Raw genomic sequence first — 23,474 nt, 5'->3', positions numbered from 1 at the left:
ATCATTCGATTCGTATTCCTGAAAAATCAGCGAACGGGGTTTTTTTTATTATCTGACGGGTTTGCGCCGGGAGTCTTTAAATCTTTCCCAAAATTGAAAATTGGGTTCATTATTACGGCTTAAAAACACATGTATTTTTTCAGATTTCTAACTTTCCTATTTTTTGAGTAAGATTTGGTTAGATTTTTTTTGGAAAAAAATAAAACCATATTTCAATGCTACATAACTCTCGTATTTTTCAAAGGAAATCATAAAATAGCACATCGAAACGCATTGAAATATTAAAAGCTCTTCAAATAAAATATTTAAAAAATTTAAAGTAATCACATTTAACATGAAAAAATGTAAATAAGCTTTAAACTGTGTCTAAAAGTACCGAATGCATCTCCGAATATTCTGCAAAAAATACCATTTTATAGTCCAATTTATGATGCAACTTTCATCTGAAGACACCAAAGTGAGTCAATAACTGCTTTAAGAGTTATGAAAGAAATAATGAAAATAAATCTCTTTTTTTGCATCGAAAACAAACAGAGGTCGATCAACTGTACTCACATATGCGGATAGCGCACGCTTCTAACAAAATGTCACCAAAATCTAACCAAATCTTACTCTAAAAAGAAATTTTTTAGAAATCTGAAAAAAATAAAAGTCGTAAAAATTGACCCAATTTTGGGGAAGATCTAAAGACCCCCGGAGCAAATTGTCAGATAATAAAAAAAAAACCATTGCTAATTTTTGTTGATCATTTATCTAAGTGTGTGTGAACAAGAGCAACTGTCGAGCAGTTGAAAAAACAGAGGCTGCTGATGTAGGGGTCAGAAACAAAGTGGTATATTTGTTAATTTCAATGAAATATATAAATTTTATAACGGAAAGAACTGGTTCATTTATTTTCTACCATGTCTTGGGTGGCACTAAAGACAATTAAAAAAATCCAAACATAATGTTGTTTTAATTAAAACAAATTACAAACTTTTGTCATTTTTGTTTAAAACTCAATGGCACTTATCATTTTCTTGAAATTTATAATTATTTCAAAACTACCCTTGTGGAAAAGATGAAGATCATGAATTTTGAAGCGAGTTGTGATTTATTTAACATGCCTTTTCTTCAACATAAACGGTATTGAAAAAAACAGCTCAGTATCCAATTTTTTGCTATTTTGAAATAACACATCTCTACGTTTTATTGTTTGTTTATTTGAGAAACTTTACCATCTCTGCGGCATTCGTGTACTACGTTTTATGCCTTTAAAAATTATATCTTATAAAAAAAATCCCATTTTATTTTTATCTCTTCTTATGTGATTTTTGAGAGAGTCAAAAAATCGAAATTTTGAGATGTTTTTGTTTTTTGTTTTTTTCTGGGATTTTAACAAAAAAAAATTTGAGAACTTTGCGGCACCCTTTTAACCCAGCCTGATTTAGCTTTCAGCTTGCACAGGTCAGTTTTTGGGCAAATCAACAAAAGGTTTATGGTCGGGTTTTGAGATCCGACATAAACATTTTCGCTGATACCCTAGTGCTAGTTTTATGGAGCTTTTAGTAGTAAGGTGTTCCTGGTAAATTAGGTAACCTATTATTTTTTTACATTTCAGTTTGGATGAACTGAAATATAGTAACAGTAAGTAAAAGGTCTATTTCCTGCACTAATTATTTTGACCAAGTAACCTCATGGTCTAAATCCTATTGTGGAAAACTCCGTTACATGCACCTCTTTTAGTGTACTGCGTGTTTTATTTCCTACTTGCATGTGACGTTGCTGAATTGAGTCCTAACTAAATCTATCCGAATATCCGTCATAAAGCATAAAGCAGCGCTGCGGATAAATATAGAACGGGACCATAAATCAAAAGCTGCGATGGATCCTCGGGGGAAGGTTTGAACGATTGACACGAAAAACGGGGCGGCTCGGATGGCAACATAGTTACGGTTTAAGTGTTCTTTCCAGACACGCTCTCGATAAATAACAACAAGGCGATATCACGCGTTCCCAGTTGGGGACACCTGTTGTTTATCGTTTTGTGTGTTTTGTTTCAACTGAATACGATTTTCTTTGTGCTATAATTAATCTGTACTTTAAACAATCTTGAATTATTTGTGTTTACGGATGTGAATAGTCACATAGTCGTTATGAATAACTTTCCTTAATCAATTTGTGAAACCCTTCAAAATATCACCCCAAAAGATAAACCTGTTACTAATGTAAAATCCTTAAATTAACATTTTAAAGCACTATATCTTGCCCATAGATCCGACATCCCAAACTGTCGTCGTTGGTAATGACCGCAAAAATTGGAACGAAGCCCAAAAGCTCCCCCATTATTGCTGGGGTAGGTACCTACCTGGTGATTTTCTCGGTCGGCCCCGAAAAGCTCGTCCCAGGGCGAAACAGCCCGGCTGCCACGTCACTGCACGTGTCCTGTTCGAACCGATCGGCCAAAATGGTGATGCTTGCATTGCGAAATTCCCGCTGCAGTTCGAGGGCACTGGTCAGCCCAACGACCCCTGCTCCAATTACGCAGATTTTCATTCCTATTCGTGTCCCGTGTCGTTTGTGGCTGGCTGGATGGCTGGTTGGCCAGAAAAGCAATCTAGCACTGTAATTATAAGGTGGGAAATTGTGACTCATCAAAGATAGATTTGTCTTGTGGTTTGGGTTAAACACTGGGCATGTTTTTTTTTTTCTCCTGGCACCAGGTGCAGGGTACAGCAGTCTGTAAATATATTGAGTTTACAGATTTACAGATTACACCTACAAAATGGTAAAAGGATCAATAAATTTCAAAACACAAATCTTAAAACGATAGGATTTTATAAACGGTTAGAATTATACTTATGGAAAATTATTTAGATTCAAAATTAAAGAAGGATGAATTGAATTGATTATGTACCTTATAATCCGATAACTAGTCTTACGCTTTAAGGTCGGGAACTCATCTTGCATATGCGAAACCACGGTCCACGTGAACCACAAACGTGAGCCTACACCGGCTCCAACAACATGATTAACACACTAGGGAAATTCCTTGTTATACGTTTTTACCAGACAAAAATTTATTCGAAACCACTCAGCACACCTTAATTAATCCCGGATAATCAAAAATTAAATTATTAAACAGTAAAATAGTGCTATCATCTACGACTTGAAACTGGATAGTGCTCTAGGGGAGATAAGGGCATAATGAGCACCCGGAGCGAACTAGGCACCCCTCTTTAAAATATGTATTTCTCCAAATAAATTTTTGCGAGGACAGGTTTATTCATAGTTCCTATAGTATTAGTTTTTTCAGCATAAAAAATATCTCCTTATCATCTTTACAGAAATGTGCATGTTTAGGAGAAAAACTGGCCAGATATCTAAGGCAATTTGATATCAATGTTGCTTTCCAGCCATTAGACAAAATAAAAAACGTAATTTTCACAAAAACCAAAGATAAAATTCCAAAAAATAAAAACATTAATGTGGTTTACGAAATGAAATGTGGAAAGTGCATAAAAATCATACCTTGCTGAAACGAGCCAGTTTTTAGAAAAACGAATCAAACAACATCAAACAAATGTATCAACGAAACAAATGAGCACAGGTTTAGCACAACACAGCTTAGAAACTGGTCATAATTTCGATGTTGAACACCAAAATTTTAGAAAGAGTAGCAGGATACAACGCAAGAATAACTACAGAAACCTTTTACATTAAACTAAGAGGGGACAGCAATGTTGTAAACAGACAACGAGATTCATGTAATTTTAAAACAGCATACGACCCCGTCATTTCCAAATTAACACAGACACTGACACACAAATGTAAACGCAAAACGAAACAAACTGAGCCAGAACAAATAAGTATAGACAAAAGCCAGTAATTCGTAAGTTTGAAAACAAAAATTGTAATTTTAGTAATTATTTGTAATTTAAAATAAATTTTAGTGTCCACTGAAGAGGAGCGAATACCAGAGTAGCTGGAAACGTCTGGACAAATGGTATAAAAACGTTTTTAATTTGTAAAACTCGCCGAAAAACGTCGATAAAATTCAACAACAATACATCGCGGCGATTAACCAACATTCATCTTTACAGAAATATAAAAAAACAACTCGGGGCGAACAGAGCACCATATATCGGGGCACGATGAGCATTTGCTGCCGTAGAAAATAGCAGCTAATTCAACTCGATTAAGTCAATGATTTATAGAGCTAGAGCTTGACTAGTTTACATCTGACGATTAAGCCTATTGGTAAGGTGTCGGAGAGGAAATCAGAAGACTCGAGTTCGATTCATGGTCAAGTCGATTTTTATTCCAGTTACCATTCATGATCGATTATTTTTATTGTTGTATTATAGGGCTAGAAGCATCATCCGCCAAACAAAGCACCAGAAACATAATGTATGAATGTGTGTAAATTGTTGGTATTCTACAAACAAATACTCATTATTTTGTTGTTGCTTTGTTTGATGGATCTACGACTCACCGATGAGTTTAAAATGCGTCGATTATGAATGGTAATTGAAAAAAAATCGTCAGGAATCGAACTCGAGTCCTCTGATGATCTCTCCGACACCTTACCAATTGGCCAAATCGTCAGATGAAAATATTCAAACTGTAGCTCTATAATTCAGTTGACATTATCGAGTTTAATTCGCTTCTAGATTCTACGGCAGAAAACGTTTATCGTGCCCCGCCCCGATTAATGGTGCTTATATCGGGGGTTTCTCATTATGCCCCTACAGTGACTGATATTCAGCTTTCGGCAAAAAAAATTAAAATGTATTTTTAAACCTTTTTATCTACTGAATCAAAGCAATCGAAAGATTCCTTTTAATTCAACCACGGTATTTTTTTTTTTTTTTTGTAGCGGCCCACCACACTCCCCCACACCAAAAGGCTCAATTGAGCCCCCTGGTAATGGACGCTACTGTTCTCAGCATGTCTGGCAGCAATGAATAATAAAAGTTAACGCGAGCAAATTTTAATCATGCTGAGAACACAAAATTGTTTAATGTCGTGCGAGGAAATGTATTATTTAACTAAATTGACAACAATATGAATCTCAATGGAAAATAATTTCCTTTGAAGAGATTCATTAAACTATATTTACTATTACACTAATTATATTTACTAATTTTATCAAGTTATGTTCAATAATTTAATAAGATAAAAATACAAACTACAATTTTTTAAAGAATAATAATATTAGAAATTAACGCTACAAATATGCAAAAGGTAAGCAAAACAAAGACTGGTTGATGATCGACTGTTTTAATGGTTCAATTTTTCTTTCAAAAGCTGTATCACTTTGGTTTTGAACATGGAACGATTGGTTATGTTTTTAATATCAGTTGGTAAGGTGTTGTATTTAGTAGGTCCAATAAACGAAATTCTTTTTTGCCCTAATGATGTTGTGGATCGGCTTCGTTGCAAGAAATCTGACTGGCGAGTGTTATGAGTTCGCAACCCCGTAGTAAAATGGAGGTTTTGAATATTTTCAGTTGAGTGTAGATTATCATAGATATATATAACAGTTTGCAAATCACAGAGTTCAGATATTGGAAGAACGTTATGCGTTCTTAAAGAGTATAGCTGAAAGGTAGGGAATAACAAAGGGAGTTTTAAGATGTTTTTCAAGCATCTATTCTGGAGCGTTTGAAGTTTCTGTAAGTGAGACAAAGAAGCTCTTCCCCATATCATAACAAGGTAGTTCAAATGAGAGTGAATAAACGCAAAATAAAATTTAAAGAGAACATGTTGGGGAACAAAATTTCTCAGTTTCCAAAGAACACCGCAAAGAGGAGTAATTTTTTTTTCCAGGTGTTCAATTTTCCAGGTATTACCGTGGTATACCGTGGTTGAATTAAAAGGAATCTTTCGATTGCTTTGATTCAGTTGAATCATTCAACCAAGTAGGCTCACAAACACAACAGAGCTTTTTATCTACTTTTTTAAGTTTCAGCCAGTTAGGAAATAGACTTTTTAGTGTCTGAACACGAAACAATAATGATGTAAGTCTCATATAAGTTCTGTTTTTTTAATCCAAATTTAGTCCTAGAATCCATGTTTCACGTTGAAGAAGAATTGAGCAATTTGATAAAGTATTACCAAAGTAGTAAGTCAACAAAAATTCATGATTTCCGAGGTGCAAATAATTGAAGAGCTAATTATGACTAATTTCGGGGCGCTAATTCTAAATCTGCAATTAGTTTTTTTTCTATCATCTCTAGTTTTAGAAATAACTTTTGAAAATAGATAAACTTGGTTTAAGAAATTCGGGCACTTTTTTGACAAAACTATAGATTATTACGAAGATTTTGAAAATATAGTGGCACAATGATCAGCTTTCCCGAAGATCGAAATTAGTTTTGACTTCTGAGAAAAAGTTATAAGCTACTAATCTTTGCCTCAAACAATTCCCAAAATTCCATACTTTCAGATTTTTTAAACTTACAAAAATAATAATAAACAGGTAATTATCCCCCATTTGGAAGAATTTTATGATTACATTTCCCGAAAGTTCTCAGATTTTAAATTTATAAAATTCTAATAGTTCCAATTGTAAAAAAAAAACAATTCATTTTCGATAAAAAAAACTTCTGATCAAACAATTTGCTAGTTTTAGTAAGTTTAAAATTTAAAAAAAAAACTCAAAATATTCCTAACTTCTCAATTTCAAAAACCCCAGATCACATAAATAACAAATATTCATATATGTATTCAAGTTTTGTGTTTAATATCCAAAACTTCCAATTGATTTCAAAATTATTCAATTTTCCAAGGTTTACAATTTATATTTTTTAAGTATAAAATGTTAAAAAAAAATTTTATTTTAATTTTTAACGTATAATTCTTTTCATTACCATATTTACAAAATTCTCGGTTCACATCTTAAAGTTTCTGAAAAATATCATTCACTTAAAATCAGAACATCAAATTTTCGATTTTAAATTTGCCGCATTCAAATAAGAAAATTCTCAATGTTTCAAATTTAAAAAGCTTATTGTTCTAAATTCTCTTATGTTTCTCCTGTTATGATATTTTCAAGTTAGCTAATATTCGACTTGCTAATTCCAAATACCTAATTTGAATGTTTAAAAAGTTTCTTGTTTTCAAATCAATATAAATCTTGCGTGAGCTTTCATTAGTCGTATGAAACAAAATGTAAACAAAGATCACCAGAGTGAAGAAAAAAAGAAAATCTGATAAATCAAAAATTAAATTTTTATGTCAAATGACGTAAAACTGTAAAAATATCGAAATCTGGTGTTATCTCGAAAAAAATTTCGTACATTAAAGTTTTAAAAATCACGTAAGGGGAGAGGGGATCAAAGGGAATACGGAAAATTGAAATGTCAATTTTAAAGGCAAATGACTAGAAATGCACGAAATGTCGAGATCTTCTGATGTTTCGAAAAAAATTGGCAAAAAATCGACTTTCTGGGAAAAACGGCTTGTAATTCTTTCTGCTTTTGAACAACGTTTCTCGAAAAAAGCATAATCTAATAAATTTATTATTTACACGATGTGTATCTTAGTTTTAATGAATCAAACAGGGCTTATAAATCACTTTTTTTAGGATTAAATATTTATAACGAACTTTAAAATTTAGTATTCAGACCCAAATGACCTCCCAAGGTTAAAAGGTCTCTAATAAATATTATTATTATTATTTAAAATTTAGTTTTGTCATAGCTGAAAATGAAAGAGCGAAAGTTGGTAATCTCTGAGCACCCATATGTACTTAACTTTTTGTTTTTGCTAAAATTGAAGATTGGTGAAGACCGCTAACGCTAGCGAAGACCAAAACCATAGGTGAATTTATATCAGCGCCATCATCAATTGGTTCATACGAAAAAAGAAAATTTATCCTTGAGTGTTTTTTCTTTCAATAACCACAGTTTCAGAAACAAAATCACTTTTAGTTGCCGTTGTTAAAAACAATAATAAGTAAGCCCTTCAGCTCAGCCGTTCGGGGTTAAAGTAAGCAATAAAGAGTTTATAAAATCAATCAGCAAAGTATAGGTGATTTTATTAATAAGTTTATTATTAATATTAATTCATTAGTTTTTCGATTTTATCACGCTCACAAAAATTTCTAATGGCGTAATAATGGCGAAACCGTGAATTCAGCGAAATTAAAAAAGTGTATAAATAATATTTTTATTTTGTCTTAAATGATGAGTTTTTATTCTTAAATAAGTTGTGGACATGCTAAATATTCATCAGATTTGATCATTCAATGCATTTAGAGAAGTTAACCATACAAGAATACAAACAATTTACTAAATTTTATAATGTTCTGCTGTAAACTTCACCATAAAAATATCTTTTGATTCGTCTTTTCGATTACACACGTCGAAACCATATTGTATTAAAACTATTAATAAAATTGCAATCAGATGAGCTCTTTCGAGCCAGATGGGTTAATTTTTAAAAAGGTTAAACTTAGAGTTTTCTACCGTAGTGACGCAGTGTTCTGCCGAAATCTAAAGGCCAAAAATAAAGGTGACCTAACATAATCTTTCGAGATAATCCTTCCATTTCCACATTGTTTAGAAAAAACCAAGCAGAAGTAAAAAATAACACTAAATCAGCCAGATTCCCATGCATTCGTGAATTTGAGATAATTAATTGGAAAAATTTTATACGTTTTTCGAATTCAAATGACGATTTCAGACGCTTAAATACTCAATCTAATAAAGGAATAAACAACTCAATGACATTTTTACATTATTATAAACACATATGTCATACCAGGAACGCCAGAAAACAATTCGAAGTGCAAACGCGTTTCGTGTTTTTTATTGATTTTAAGAGACTGGAAATAGGTTTTGTATGATTTCTAATAATTAAAAAAAAGAGTGATAAAATCGAATTAAGAACCGTGATAAAATCGAGAGTGAATATGGCGAGTATTGAAAAAATCAAACAGTGATAAAATCGAAAAACTACTGCAGTTCGGATCGATTTTTGAAAAGAGCCAATACGCCAAGAACTCTGTCCTGAAAAAAAATGCATTCAAAGTTTGAGAAAATATAATAAATTGCTTATTTCGCTGTATCTAATCATTTCCCTCACTAAGTTTCTAAACTTCTTGAAAATTATTCGTTTTCTCATTTTGCCTTTTTGCCAAAACTCGAATGTCCTTTTGAAATCCGGAATGACTGTTTGCCTTTTGGATTACTCACCAAAGAAGTAATATTTAAGCCAATTTCGGCTTGAAAGCAGCTACAAGTAATTTATCTCAACATATTTACGCTTTTTAGCACATAACCATTTATAAATCACTTTTATTTGCGTTTTTTAGTTGAAATCGATTTGAAAATATAAGAATGCTCTTTTTCGATTCCGAAATTACTATTGGCGTTTCTGTTCGCAATTTGGAGTGGAAAAAAAAATGACAAATGAAAACAAAAAAAAAACATTTCGCAGTGGGATGAAAGGGGCGATAGAGCATCGAGATTAAACAAGACTGATTAAAAAAGCTATTCGCTTTTATTTAATAATCAAATCAAACTACACTAAAATAAAAAAAAATCAAAGAGGATCATATTTTCAGATGTAAAATAGACAGTTTACTACGTTTATGCTAGTAACCGGGTTTGTTTACAATTGGCGCATACGCCCTTTTCAAAAAGCGAAACCGAGTTGGTTAAGAATCAATGAGCAATACAACGGGAAAGAAGTAATATATTTATGGCAAAACTATATATACATTTCTCCGTGAATACAAACTCGAATGTAAGGCTATGATCATTTAGAATCCGGGCAGTTACAAACGTGTGTATTTAAAAAACTATTCATTAAATCGAAAAACTTTCTATGGAGGAAATGAAGCTGTTGATATGATATTGTAAAAAATTAAAAAAAAATCCGTTTATATCAAGAAATACTCTTACTTTATTATAAAATAGCTTTTTTATCTTTGCACACTTTTTTCAGTCATGTATTGATCTATTCTTTTTACCACAGAAGCAAAACCTTTGCAAAATCATGATATTTTCCCCAATTTAACTTGGACAAACTAATTGGAATCTGGTTGGAACCTTTTCATGAGTAGGCATCTCGAAGAGTTTGACCTCTTAAATTCGATTTTAACATAAATTTCTTTGTCCATCAGAACACATCTGTTACATTGCGTAAAAACCGGTTGCATAGATTGCGATCCTTGGAACTGCTCATGTTTAGTTATTTGCTGGGTTTCTACTAGACAAACAGATTTACTGCATAGTTAAGGGGCATTCAGTTATCCCCAATAACCAACCATAGACTTTTACCATAGTTCAGATCAAGGGCTCCACTGCGATGCTCGGTTGGATCTTCGTGAGCATCCTAGAGTGGCTTTTTATATCTCTTAACCATTTGGACAAAACAAATATCAGAAAAAATCAACAGTTCATGAGTTTTCAAATCGACAATAAAGAATTTCCAAGGCGATTGTGCAAAATTATTTTTATCATGTCTTTTTGTATCGTTATTATCTCAAACATACATAAATTTAAAAACCTTAAAAAATAGGCAAGAAAGTCCTTTTCATAACCAACACAACGCTGCTAAATTTTTGCATATCTAAGCTCTAGTAACGTAGCTATCACCGAAACAAAGTGCTTGGATACTAAATGATCATAGCTTTTGCTTCTTGGATGGCTCAGAGACATTGCCTTTTTTGAAAATCTTCTCGCCCTTAAAACACAGTACTCCATTTTTGACGGTCGCCATGGAACAAGAACGTTACCGAAAACCATGCTAAACAAGGTTTTCGAATGTTAGCAATGAAGGTTTCGACCAACATCTATTTTCTACATTCTAATAATAATGTTGTTGTTTTTTGACGATGTTGATCAAAAATATTTAAGTCAAAACTTGTTCATTGTTGTTATATTATGCAGCATGAAAATGGTTCAATTTGAAAACAAAAATTAACTATATTTCAGAAAATAAGCCCAAAGGACAAAATATGTTTCTAAATATCTTGTCTTATTTAAGATGTGCCATTGTCTGTAAAGGTAATGTTTTCGTATGTGAGTTTATTTGTGGACACACGCTATTCTACAGAAATCAAATAATCGTCACTTCCCAGTAAAAATCCACTAAAACAAGTGGCAACACACTTACCTCTGAACAATGAAGGAAATCTTTCTCCGAGACGCAGTAGTTTCTCTTCTACGCCCGAGCAAAATCGATTTGCCTTGGGTTCTTTCTCTGTCGTCTCACCTTTTCTTCCGAATCGGTATCAACAACACAGTGAGTGGATTTTAAGTCACCAATAACCACGCTGGCGAGAACAACTGTAAACATCCAACGATCACTGAACGAACAACGAATCACCAGGAACAGAACCTTGAAAATGGTTTTTTCTTCTCTCTGTTTGATGATGATATCACTTGGAAAATCTTTACTTTCACCGATCGAGCAGAAAATGTGTACCTACCAAACCATCGTACGGTGTCTAGCTCTAGCTACTGCAATTCTCTCATGCAAGAGGATTATGGACCAGACAATCAGTCATATATAGGTACTTACATATGTCGTCGGTTAGGAGATAGGAGATGAACAAGTACAGCGTGTCAAGCGAATGTAGTTCATGCTTAAACATGTCGTTTTGACTTTTATTAAAAAAAATTTCAAAAGTTGTAAAATGTTGTATTCCTCTGTATGTTTATAATGGTTCATAATACATTTTTTTTTGGAATAATTTAATTCTTTCAAGGTACTTTATGAACAATCGTCCTAGTAATTTCCATTCTTTACAGAGCTCTAGAGAAACAGCAGTAAAAAATTTCCGGGACTTTCTACTAATGTTACGGTTTAATTTTTTTTTTTTTTGGAACCAGATAGTCATTTGTTTACCTAAAGGCACCAATCTGGGAGGACCCGCGTTGTTAGAAAATGTTAGAAAAAACATCCTATACAAATCTGGGCCAGTCTAATCGACTCCCATAGGTTCAAATGCTAAGTTCTTGTAGATCACTTTTCCCAGTTTACGAAGTGATCCATTTCCGTTGGATTCGTTAACCCTGTTATCTACAACAGAATACTTCAACTTAGTTTTAAATTTACGACCGGTTTGGCCAATGTAAATAGCTGGGCAACTCTGGGCAAGGAATTTCACGAATTCAGATCATTCTTCCTGCGGAATCTTATGTTTCAGGGAGACCAAACGATTCTTAAGAGAGGTGCCGATCTTGTATGCTGCTTTCGGACTGTGTTGAGAAAGGATCTTGCAATCCTATTAGTTTATAGTGGAATGGCAGACTAACTCTATAGGGCTCTTCCATCTTTGATCTGGAACTGGTTGCATCACATCGGTACTATTTTCGGGCATCTTTTCGAAGTATTTTGAAGACGTCACTTGTCAAACCCGTTCTCAACCCGGTTGAAAAACAGCATACAAGAGCGGCAACGGTCGTGAGAACATACCTTAAAATGATAAAGTTAACGAATGAAAATATTCTACAAATTCAAACGAAGTCTGTTAAGCAATTAAAAAAACTGACATTTTTAAATTTTGTTTGGTAGTTGCCGAATGTACATAGGAAGTTTAAGTTCCGCAATTTTCTCGGATTGATTTCTTCGCAGTTTCTACTGTGTAGAGGAGAAGATTGGGAACTGTTTAAATCAGGTATAAGCAACACGCGACATGTGGCCCCCGAGACTTGTTTGTGTGGCGCGCGAAGCCATTCTCAAATTGAATTTAATTCACGATTTTTTTCTACGAAAATTTTTTAATCATCACAGAAAACAAATTCACACTAAACTAAAAAAAAAACTATACACGTCAGCAAGTTGAACGAATGTGTACTTCACTAGTTTGCATTTTTAATATTATTTTTCAGATTGTTGACTATTTTCTAGCATTAAAGAATTTTTTTTATTGGTGAAACATAATATTGGAGCATTTTTGTCCAGATTACATTTTTTTCCTTATTCCACTTCCACTTTGAAATTCAAAATCTATGAAAGCGGTTCTGAGAATCAAACGAAAATTCGGTAGGCTACAGATGATCACATGCATTTTTTAATTCGTTGGTAAAGGCATTATTTTTTTCTGAATATAAGGAAGAATGACCTTTATAGGTTAAATTCCTATAAAAGAGGAATTTTTTTTTTTTTTCAAGCAAAAGTAAAGTTGTATGATTTTTTTTTAAATTTAATTATTTCATGAAAATCAGAAAAAGGCTAGTTCTGTTAGCCTTGAGGCTGCTTCGATTAGAAAAACCATCACAAACGTATCTAAATTAAATCAAGAAATCCATGAAATCAGTAAAAAAAACTCTAGAATCAAGACTAAAACTTTGTCGAAATTCGTCTGAAGACCTGTGGATTTAAGATTTTTCTTGTTGTTTTGGCAACCTTGCACAACATCTCAATTCAATGATCTTTTACAAACTTTGAAATTGAAAAACAGTTTTTCGCAGTTTGTAGGAAAAAACGCAGATCCGTAGAAAATTGAAATTAAAAAAAATTAATCTGAATTGGCATTTCGGCAAATTTTATTAAAACTTAGTAGAATTTTTAATGAGAAAGAATATGAAACTGATAATTGTACAGGTCAAATCTACACTCAGAAAAAATCTATTATTTAGGCCATAAGATTTTCTTATGAAGTGGCGCCATAAGAAAAAATAATGAAATTCATAAGATTGTCTTATGATGGAATGAACTTAAAGGATGAACACCGGTTTCAATGAGGGGTTGTTGCTTTCCATAAGATATTCTTATGGGAAAAGAAATGTCGCATAAAATCAAAATAATTCAAGATTATTTTTCATTTTATTTTATTTTCTGCTTAGTTCGTATTAGTAAAACATTATGGTGAAAATCAGCTGCCTTTCAACGCCCGGTTTCATAAAAAAGTTTTATTGCGCCTCGAATCTTCGACTTAGCGCTTTTTGCCGGTAACCAAGCTGAAAAGTAAATAAAACATAAAATGTTCCTATTGAATTTACAAATATTTTCAACTTAAGATAAATTTCAACTCAAACTTACCATAAAATCACATCAAAGTATTCAGTAAAAGTAGTAACTTTACAAATGGTGGGTGCTTCGGACGACGACGAAATACATGACTGATGGAATGAATGTGTTCATCATTTTTTCACAATGCCATTTCTTTTATTTTTCATAAGAACTTTGTATGAAAATAAGAAGAATTTCATAAGACTCTTATGAAGAACAATTTTACACTCTAAATAGCGGTTCATAAGAAGCATCTTATGAAAATTGTAATAAGAATTTGCCTGAGTGTAGAGCGCTTTGGGTAGAATAAGGTGGCCAGCATGTATCTGGGCCGGACAAATCCGGGCAATTTTATATAAAAACCCGGCAAAATCCGGGCATTTGATTTCAAAATTGACGATCAAAAATCCGGGGAAATTCTGTCGAAACCCAGAATTTACTCAAAAAAATCAAGAAAAAATAAAAAAAAAATTGTTCATCAAAACTTATTGTTGCGAAAAGTTCACAAAACTCGATCGTCACTGTAGTGCGCGATAAGACGTCAAAATTTGATGGGATGACGCAGACTGAAACCGGAACTAGTTCGGCATAAAGTTAGGCTGTTAGTGGCGGTGATCGCAGCAGATCTTTTATACAAAAGTAATTAGCAAGAATGTGGCCGAGATTTACTTTAATTATTAATATTTCATACTATTTAGGTTGTAGATGCGAAGTGAGTTGAGTGAGGCTTAGCAAAATACGGAATCGTTAGAGCTGTTTTATTCGGTGATACTTATTCGCCGGTAGGTAGTTTAGTGCGCATTCGCAAAACCATAACCTAAATCCAAAACTTACCATCATTTTAGGGCACTGCGTTGTCAGTCTAGATTTGGGAACTTATCTTGTTACTTCCGTGTCGGTCAATTGAGACCTAAAGTAAATATTACCAAAATCTGGTAAAATTATACAATTTACTCCAACATTTGTTTAATAACCTACAGGAACCGCAATAACGCGAAGATAACAGTCGGTACAGAATTTAAATCCTAGAAGGTCACTGAATAGTGAGTAGAATATTATATAACCATCATGAATTCCGAGTTTATAATTTATTTGTTAAATTCTAGTTTCGAAGCATCTATAAATAAACGGCTATTGAAATTCAGCCCCTGCCTTCGTTCTGTGCTGACAAACTTCAAAATATTCATTATGCCAAGCTCCAGCGAAGACGAGTTCAACACTACAGACCTAGACAACACCTTCAGCTGCCGGGCTTGTGATAGATCAGACGCCGCAGACAATCTAGTTGCTTGTGATAAGTGCTCCGACTGGCTGCACTATTCGTGCGCCGGAGTAGGTCCGGAAGTAAAAACACAACCATGGACTTGTAGCAAGTGTCGGGAACCACCACCAAAAACTGTTTCACACCGCACGTCGTCATCTGTTCGGAAGGCTAAACTGGAACTCGATCTTCAACGCCTGGAAGAGGAAAAGAAACTTGAGCAACGATTCCTGGAAAAACGGTTTCGTAGGCTGGAAGAATCCATACTCGATGGAGAAGACGGGAATGTTAGCGTGAAATCTCGTCCAGAAGTGCCGGTTATCGAGAAACAGAAAAGAACAGCCGAATGGGTAATTCAAACCGGTTCCGAATTGGAAGGAGCAGTAGGAGGAGCGAATCTGCCGGATCCGGAAAACGCCAAATCAACGTTAGTAGAGAATCCGATACCCAACTTACAGCAACTGTTACAGGCTTGTCAAGGATCTGAGAAACCCACGCTCAGCCAACTAAAAGAACTTCAGGAAATGCTGCTGCAATGTCAGCTTGAGCAGGAGCCAGAGAAAGCTCGTAGGAATAAACAACCTGCCGACAGCCAGCGGATAAATACCCAGTTTGGAAACGTTCGTGCATCGAACCTAAACCGTCCTGAGGTTCAACGACCGCTATCAAAACCACCGTTAGAAGCTCCTATGTCGCAGCGAGTTGCAGCGAAGGGAGCCGTGCCGAAAAACATCAGTCGTTCTAAAAAATCAGCAGACAGGAGCCAAGTGCAGTTGCCGTGTATTCCTGAAATAAGCTCCGAACAACCCGTGATAATCAACAACGAACCAAATCACACCTCTTCGGAAATCGCTCAAGTACCTGAAAACGCTAGAGCAAACGAGGTTTTAAATTATGAGATTCCTCGTTTGGCTCCCTCACAGAAGCAGCTTGCGGCAAGGCAAATGCTACCTAGGGATTTACCAGAGTTCTCGGGAAATCCAGTAGATTGGCCAGTCTTCATAAGTCATTACAATTATACATCGGAAGCTTGTGGCTTTAACGACGGGGAAAACATGATCCGGTTACAACGGTGCCTCAAGGGATCAGCCTGGGAGGCAGTCCGGAGTAGACTGATTCTCCCGGCTTCTGTTGGACACGTCATCGAAACTTTAAGGATGCGCTTTGGGCGCCCAGAATTATTAATTGAATCGCTGATCGAGCGAGTTAAAGCGACCCCTGCTCCAAAGGTCGATAAATTGGATACCGTCATCGAATTTGGAACAAAGGTTCAAGCCCCACATAGAAGCTGCTGCCCTAACAGACCATTTAGCGAAACCGACATTGCTGAAAGATTTAGTCAACAAGCTTCCCGCCGAATACAAAATGAGGTGGGCGAGCTTTCGTAGATCAAACAGTAATGCAAACATTAAGACATTCGGAATATTTATGGATGAAGTAGTCGCCGACGCATACAGCGTGACAACCTACTTTGCCGAACAATCAACGCGTCAACCGAAAATGAACCGAAGTTACGTTCATGATGACACAGTTATGTCTTTATCTTTAGGGCAAACTGACACTGAACAGAAAACACACCAAGCATCATGGGGAACACTATGCGCCGTTTGTCAAAAGGAAGGACATCGCTCCCGTGATTGTCGAACGTTTAAACTACTATCAGTAGACGAGAGATGGAACCGAATTAACAGCTTGAACTTATGCCGAACCTGTTTGTTCAATCACGGCCGCCGCATGTGTCGAAATAAGAATCTGTGCGGCGTTAATGGGTGCGAACAGCGCCACCATCCTCTTCTACATAGAGTCTTAAAGCCGAACTTAACTGCTGTCCACACATCTAACGATAGCACTGAATCAATCGTCCACCACATTCACCAAATAACCCCTGTAGAGAATCAACCACCTGCCACCCACGCATCCGGTGATAACGCTGAGCCCGTCGTCCATCATGTCCACCAATTACCTCCCTCTTCGCTCTTGTTCCGCATTATTCCAGTAAAACTGTATAAAGGAAACTTGTCTATAGACACGTATGCGTTTGTCGATGAAGGATCATCTTTAACGATGCTGGAGACCGAGTTGGCATCTAAACTCGGCTTGAGAGGTCCAGTACAACCACTATGCCTCAAATGGACGGGTAACGTAACACGTACCGAAGCCGATTCACAGCGAGTATCTTTTGAGATCTCGGGAACAGATGGAGCCAAACGCTACACACTGGAAAACATAGGCACTGTAAAATCTCTGGAGCTGCCGGTTCAAAGTCTACCTATAACCGAACTTAGAAACCGATTTAAATACCTACGTGGTCTGCCAATTGAAGGATATGAAAATGCCTGCCCACAACTGCTTATTGGAATTGACAACCTGAGGCTTGTAGTGCCGCTAGTGGCGCGTGAAGGAGGAGTGGGATGCCCTATTGCGGTTCGCACACGATTGGGGTGGTGTGTATATGGAGGTAAGAGAGATGCAAAGGCTGCGGTTTATAGTTATCAGATCTGTGACTGTGAAGGAACCGTAAGAATGGACGAAACATTGAGAGCGTATTTTGCTAACGAAGAAACAGGGTCAAAGAATATCCCAACTCAACTTAGCGAGATGGACCGTAAGGCGGTCCAGCAAATGCAAGATACTACAAGATTCCTAGGTGATCGATACGAGTCCGCGCTACTATGGAAATACGAGCATATCGAACTCCCAGATAGTTTCCCGATGGCATTCAGAAGGATGCAATGTCTAGAGCGAAAAATGGACAAAGATCCCCAACTAAAAGAAAATATCACTCGTCAAATATCTGAGTATCAGCAAAAAGGGTATTGCCATAGAGCTACTCAGGAAGAATTGGAGGCCGCGGATCTGAGACGGGCATGGTACCTTCCACTAGGAGCCGTCTTAAACCCTAAAAAACCCGGAAAAGTGCGACTTATCTGGGACGCAGCGGCCCAGGTGGACGGAGTGTCCCTGAATTCCGTCTTGTTGAAGGGACCTGATCAACTGACATCGCTTCCGGTGGTACTCTTCCGTTTCCGGCAATTTCCAGTAGCCGTATGCGCGGATATAAAGGAGATGTACCACCAGATCCGGATACGCAAAGCAGACCGTAGCTCCCAAAGATTCTTGTGGCGCGACGAAGCAAGTCAGGCCCCATCAATCTTTTTCATGGACGTGGCCACATTTGGTTCGAGTTGTTCGCCAGCGACAGCACAGTTTGTGAAAAACACAAATGCGCGACGTTTCGAGAAACAGTATCCTGACGCTGTTAAAGAAATCATCGCAGGTCATTATGTAGACGACCTAGTCACCAGTTTCCGGAACCAGGATGAAGCTAAAATTATTTCGAAACAAATTAGAGAAATTCATAAACACGCGGGATTTGAACTCCGCATTTTTTGTTCCAACAGCTTACCAGTTTTAGACTACCTCGGTGAAACAAATGTTAAGTCTGTAAAAGATTTATGTCCAGGAACACCAAATGTTTCGGAACGTGTTCTTGGAATCTTATGGGATACAAAATTAGACAAACTAAAGTTTCCCACAACTATGCGAGGTGACATCACTCAGCTCATCGAACGTGGTGCAAAGCCTACCAAGCGCGAAATATTACGGTGTGTGATGTCACTCTTCGACCCGCTTGGGCTACTAGCGCCTTACTTAATCTTCGGCAAGATTTTGATTCAAGAAGTGTGGCGTAAAGGCTGTGCCTGGGATGAACAGGTAGACGATGAGACGTTTACCCTCTGGCTTAAATGGACTGCAATGTTGCAGAGTATTAATGACGTTGGAATTGAAAGATGTTACTTTTCTACAGATGCTAATGCAGTTGAGATACATACGTTTGTTGACGCCAGTGAAGCTGCGTACTCATGCGTCACTTATTTTCGATATGTTAATTCAAAAGGCTTAGCAGAGATTGCACTTATTGGAGCAAAATCGAAGGTGGCCCCACTTAAGCCGTGATCGATTCCGCGCCTTGAGCTTCAAGGATGCGTTCTGGGTGCTCGATTCACTCGGTTCGTCGAGGAAGGGCATTCGCTGCAAGTCAAAAGGCGTGTCATGTGGTCCGACTCTAGCACCGCGTTAAGTTGGATCAATGGGGATCCGCGTAAGTACCACCGGTTCGTTTCGTTCAGAGTAACAGAAATTTTAGAATTGACGAGCAGGGCCGATTGGAGATGGGTTCCGTCTAAAGAAAATCCTGCTGATGAAGCAACAAAATGGGGTTCAGGACCTCACTTTAACAAAGAAAGCATCTGGTACACTGGCCCCACATTTTTGAAATACCCAGAGCATCAGTGGCCATCGCAAAAAATAGTAGAAACGGTTGCCGATGAGCTGCGTCCTTCTCATACGCATCGTCAAGTCCATCTACCGGAAGCAGATTTCGACACCTACCGATTTTCCAACTGGAATCGTCTGCTCCGAACTGCAGCATATTGTCATCGGATTCTTTCTAAAAAAAGTAAAACAGGTCGTCCTTTAGAAGTGATTACACAAAACGAATTGAAGAAGGCGGAGTTAACGTTGTTCAAACAAGCTCAATGGCAAACTTACCCCGACGAAATGGTTATCCTGACGAGAAACCGGGTTAACTCACATGGCCGCTCTATGCTTCCCAGTTCCAGCAAACTGTACCAACTTACTCCCACAATGGATGAGAACGGGGTACTACGAATCGACGGTCGAATTGGGAACGCTCCGAAAGCTTCTCGTGACTTAAAATGCCCCATTATCCTTCCAAAATCTCATCGAATTACATTCCTTCTCGTTGACAGTTACCACCGACAGTTTCGTCATGGAAACAACGAGACAGTTGTTAATGAAATCCGTCAACGGTTTCATATTTCATCTCTTCGCTCGTTCGTTAAGGAAGTCGCTAGAAAATGTCAGCATTGCAAAATATACAAAGCACGTCCTTATGTTCCCAGAATGGCGCCACTTCCGATCGCCCGACTATCCTCCTACATTCGTCCGTTTACCTACGTAGGTGTGGATTATTTTGGCCCACTTCAAGTTAAGGTTGGAAGGTCAAACGTCAAAAGATGGATCGCGCTTTTTACGTGTCTCACAGTGAGGGCCGTTCATCTTGAAGCAGTTTACAGCTTGACCACCGAAGCCTGTCTTATGGCAATACGTCGATTTATTGGTCGCCGTGGGGCTCCCGTAGAGTTCCACAGCGATAACGGGACAAATTTCCAGGGAGCGGAACGCTTGCTGCGAGAACAGATTAATGCGGGACTCGAACACACTTTTACGAACACGAATACTTGTTGGCATTTTATCCCACCAGCTGCACCACACATGGGTGGTGCGTGGGAACGGATGGTTCGATCAATCAAAACCGCTATGTTCCAATCCTACAACCAAAACTTAGATGATGAAAAATTGGCTACTATGCTCGTGGAGGCAGAATCGATGGTAAATTGTCGACCCTTGACCTACCTTCCGCTACAATCAGCTGAACTAGAAGCTTTGACTCCGAATCACCTGTTGTTGGGAAGTTCCAATGGAGTTCACCAACCGGAAATTAAAGGACCGTATGACAGCAAACTACTCAGTCACTCCTGGGATAAGCTTCAGAACAACCTCAACTCGTTTTGGAAACGTTGGACCAGAGAATATCTGCCTACACTTACGAAACGGACAAAATGGTTTGGGGAAATAAAGAACATCAAAGAAGGAGAACTGGTTATTATCGTTGAGGATACGCGGAGAAACGGATGGACTCGAGGGCGGGTCATAGAACTCATTCCGTCATCTGATGGACGAGTTCGGCAAGCTGTTGTACAGCTTCCATCAGGTATGCTGTGTCGTCGTTCCGTCTCGAGACTTGCGGTTTTAGAAGTGCAGGAAGAACGTGGAACCGGTTCCGGATTCCACCTGGGGGAGGATGTTGCGAAAAGTTCACAAAACTCGATCGTCACTGTAGTGCGCGATAAGACGTCAAAATTTGATGGGATGACGCAGACTGAAACCGGAACTAGTTCGGCATAAAGTTAGGCTGTTAGTGGCGGTGATCGCAGCAGATCTTTTATACAAAAGTAATTAGCAAGAATGTGGCCGAGATTTACTTTAATTATTAATATTTCATACTATTTAGGTTGTAGATGCGAAGTGAGTTGAGTGAGGCTTAGCAAAATACGGAATCGTTAGAGCTGTTTTATTCGGTGATACTTATTCGCCGGTAGGTAGTTTAGTGCGCATTCGCAAAAGCATAGCCTAAATCCAAAACTTACCATCATTTTAGGGCACTGCGTTGTCAGTCTAGATTTGGGAACTTATCTTGTTACTTCCGTGTCGGTCAATTGAGCCCTAAAGTAAATATTACCAAAATCTGGTAAAATTATACAATTTACTCCAACATTTGTTTAATAACCTACAGGAACCGCAATAACGCGAAGATAACAGTCGGTACAGAATTTAAATCCTAGAAGGTCACTGAATAGTGAGTAGAATATTATATAACCATCATGAATTCCGAGTTTATAATTTATTTGTTAAATTCTAGTTTTGAAGCATCTATAAATAAACGGCTATTGAAATTCAGCCCCTGCCTTCGTTCTGTGCTGACACTTATCGACAAATTTTAAATAGTATTTTAGACTCCCAAAAAAAGCTTATTTTATAAAACAAGCTCAAAAAATATCGTTTTGGAGTTATCCATAAAAAAATTTACAACACATTTTTTTTTTGTTTGATTTGTCAAATAAAGTGAATAAATCTGGGCAAAAACCGGCCAACCGGGCCGGGCCAGATTGTTCCCAATTTTTTTATTAAATATCCGGGCAAACCCGGATAAAACCGGGCAATCTGTCAACCTTAGGGTAGAAGAATCGAATAGATGTTGAAAGAATGTGAGCTAGGGCTTTGTGTTATCGACAGCTTTTCGTTTCTTCTACCCAAAGCGCTCTAGCTTTGATCTGTCTAACTATCAGTTTCATATTCTTTCTCATTAAAAATTCTACTTAGTATCAATGCAATTTGCCGAAATGTCAATTCAGATTAAAATTAATATGATTAATACTATTAAAATAAAGTTACCTAGCTTTTAAATGGAAGTGAAGACGGTTGGGACAAAAATTGGGTTTTCTATTTGTAAAAAAAAATATTCGAGGAAAAGTTCAAAGCGAGTAGAATAAATTTGAATTTAAAAAAATGATCATGATTTACGTATTCAACTTCGGCTGATATTATTCGACTTTAAAAAAACGGTGTTGAAATTCTGTTCTTTTAAACACATGAATTCGTTTTGTTTTTCCTTTTAAGAATTTGTTTTCGCCAAAAAAAAATTCGTTGTAAAAACATAACGTAATGTCCTTCTTACTACTAAATAATGTTATTTAGAGTGCGGGTCACCCAAAAGATTGAAAATTAAAATTGGCCCGTTAGCTCAAAAGGTTGCTCACCTCTGGTTTAAATTTAATTTAAATAGACTGTACCTAGTAGTAGACTAGTACCAAAACACAGAGGACGCGTCCTTTTATTTCGATGTACGAACAATTCGTTCCAAATTCAATAACATTCACAAGACAATTTTTTGCCTGACTGGTGTTTCATTCATATGAACAAAGTTGTCAAGCTGGATTAAGCTATTTAAACACCTAAATAAGCTATAATGTGGAGAAGTGCATGCCTTTCGAGGGTTTGTGACCCCCATGCATGCCTCCTTTAAACTAACCTTCGACTATTTGCAACGGTTTGTATGTATGGTATGATTCCAGTGCGTGTTTTCTAACAAAATCTAAAAATATTTGGAGTCTCTTTCGATTACTGAGGAACTAGAATTGCGAAACACACTGCTGCTGCCGTATGTCTGCCAGCCAACCCAACCCACACACATCGCCCCAAGCTAATCAGCCGAAATAATGCTATCAAAAGCAAACCAGCTGGCAGAGGAAGCATTCAAACATGGACCATTCATTCATAAATGTAGAGGTATATCAACTGTTTGCGAATGAGCAACAGACGAACTCCGCATACAGTAAACAGCTTATATTATTGATAAGCAATTGATAATGATTGCCTTTTTCAGAATGTCCTATTGAATCATGGACATAAACGGTAGGCAGCGTTCTTAAAATGACTATAAGCTTATTATAAAAAGTACAATTTCCAGAAAAAATTGATTAAGGGAAGAAGTTATGTTAAGTTTTCTTTACAGTAACAGCTAATATTGATATACAGTAGGTTATAAATATTAATTGTTGGATGTTAAGGCCAATAAACTTGGGTTGATTGACTACAATAAATTAGAACAGCAGGG

The 23,474-nt window shown here is 36.7% G+C and overlaps 2 protein-coding genes across 2 annotated transcripts in view; one reads left to right on the top strand and one right to left on the bottom strand.

Moving 5' to 3' along the window:
* The window catches only part of LOC129756862 (D-aspartate oxidase), a 40,043-nt gene extending 28,564 nt beyond the window's left edge, over positions 1-11,479 (bottom strand). Inside the window, exons 1-2 of the mRNA XM_055753901.1 lie at positions 11,110-11,479; positions 2,348-2,602 (exon numbers count right to left, since the gene is read on the bottom strand). Coding sequence (XP_055609876.1) covers positions 2,348-2,535 — 188 coding nt within the window. The 5' untranslated portion in view covers positions 2,536-2,602; positions 11,110-11,479. The remainder of the gene's footprint in view (positions 1-2,347; positions 2,603-11,109) is intronic.
* Positions 11,480-14,933: 3,454 nt separating this feature from the next.
* On the top strand, positions 14,934-16,602 carry LOC129752291 (bromodomain adjacent to zinc finger domain protein 1A-like). Its single transcript, XM_055748082.1, has 2 exons — positions 14,934-14,996; positions 15,060-16,602. The coding sequence occupies exon 2, from the start codon at positions 15,142-15,144 to the stop codon at positions 16,600-16,602; it is 1,461 nt and encodes a 486-aa protein (XP_055604057.1). The 5' UTR covers positions 14,934-14,996; positions 15,060-15,141.
* The last annotated feature ends 6,872 nt before the right edge of the window (positions 16,603-23,474 follow it).

This window comes from Uranotaenia lowii, chromosome 3, assembly GCF_029784155.1.
Source record: "Uranotaenia lowii strain MFRU-FL chromosome 3, ASM2978415v1, whole genome shotgun sequence".
Taxonomy (NCBI): Eukaryota; Metazoa; Arthropoda; class Insecta; order Diptera; family Culicidae; genus Uranotaenia; species Uranotaenia lowii.
This window is presented reverse-complemented; position numbering and strand designations above follow the sequence as displayed.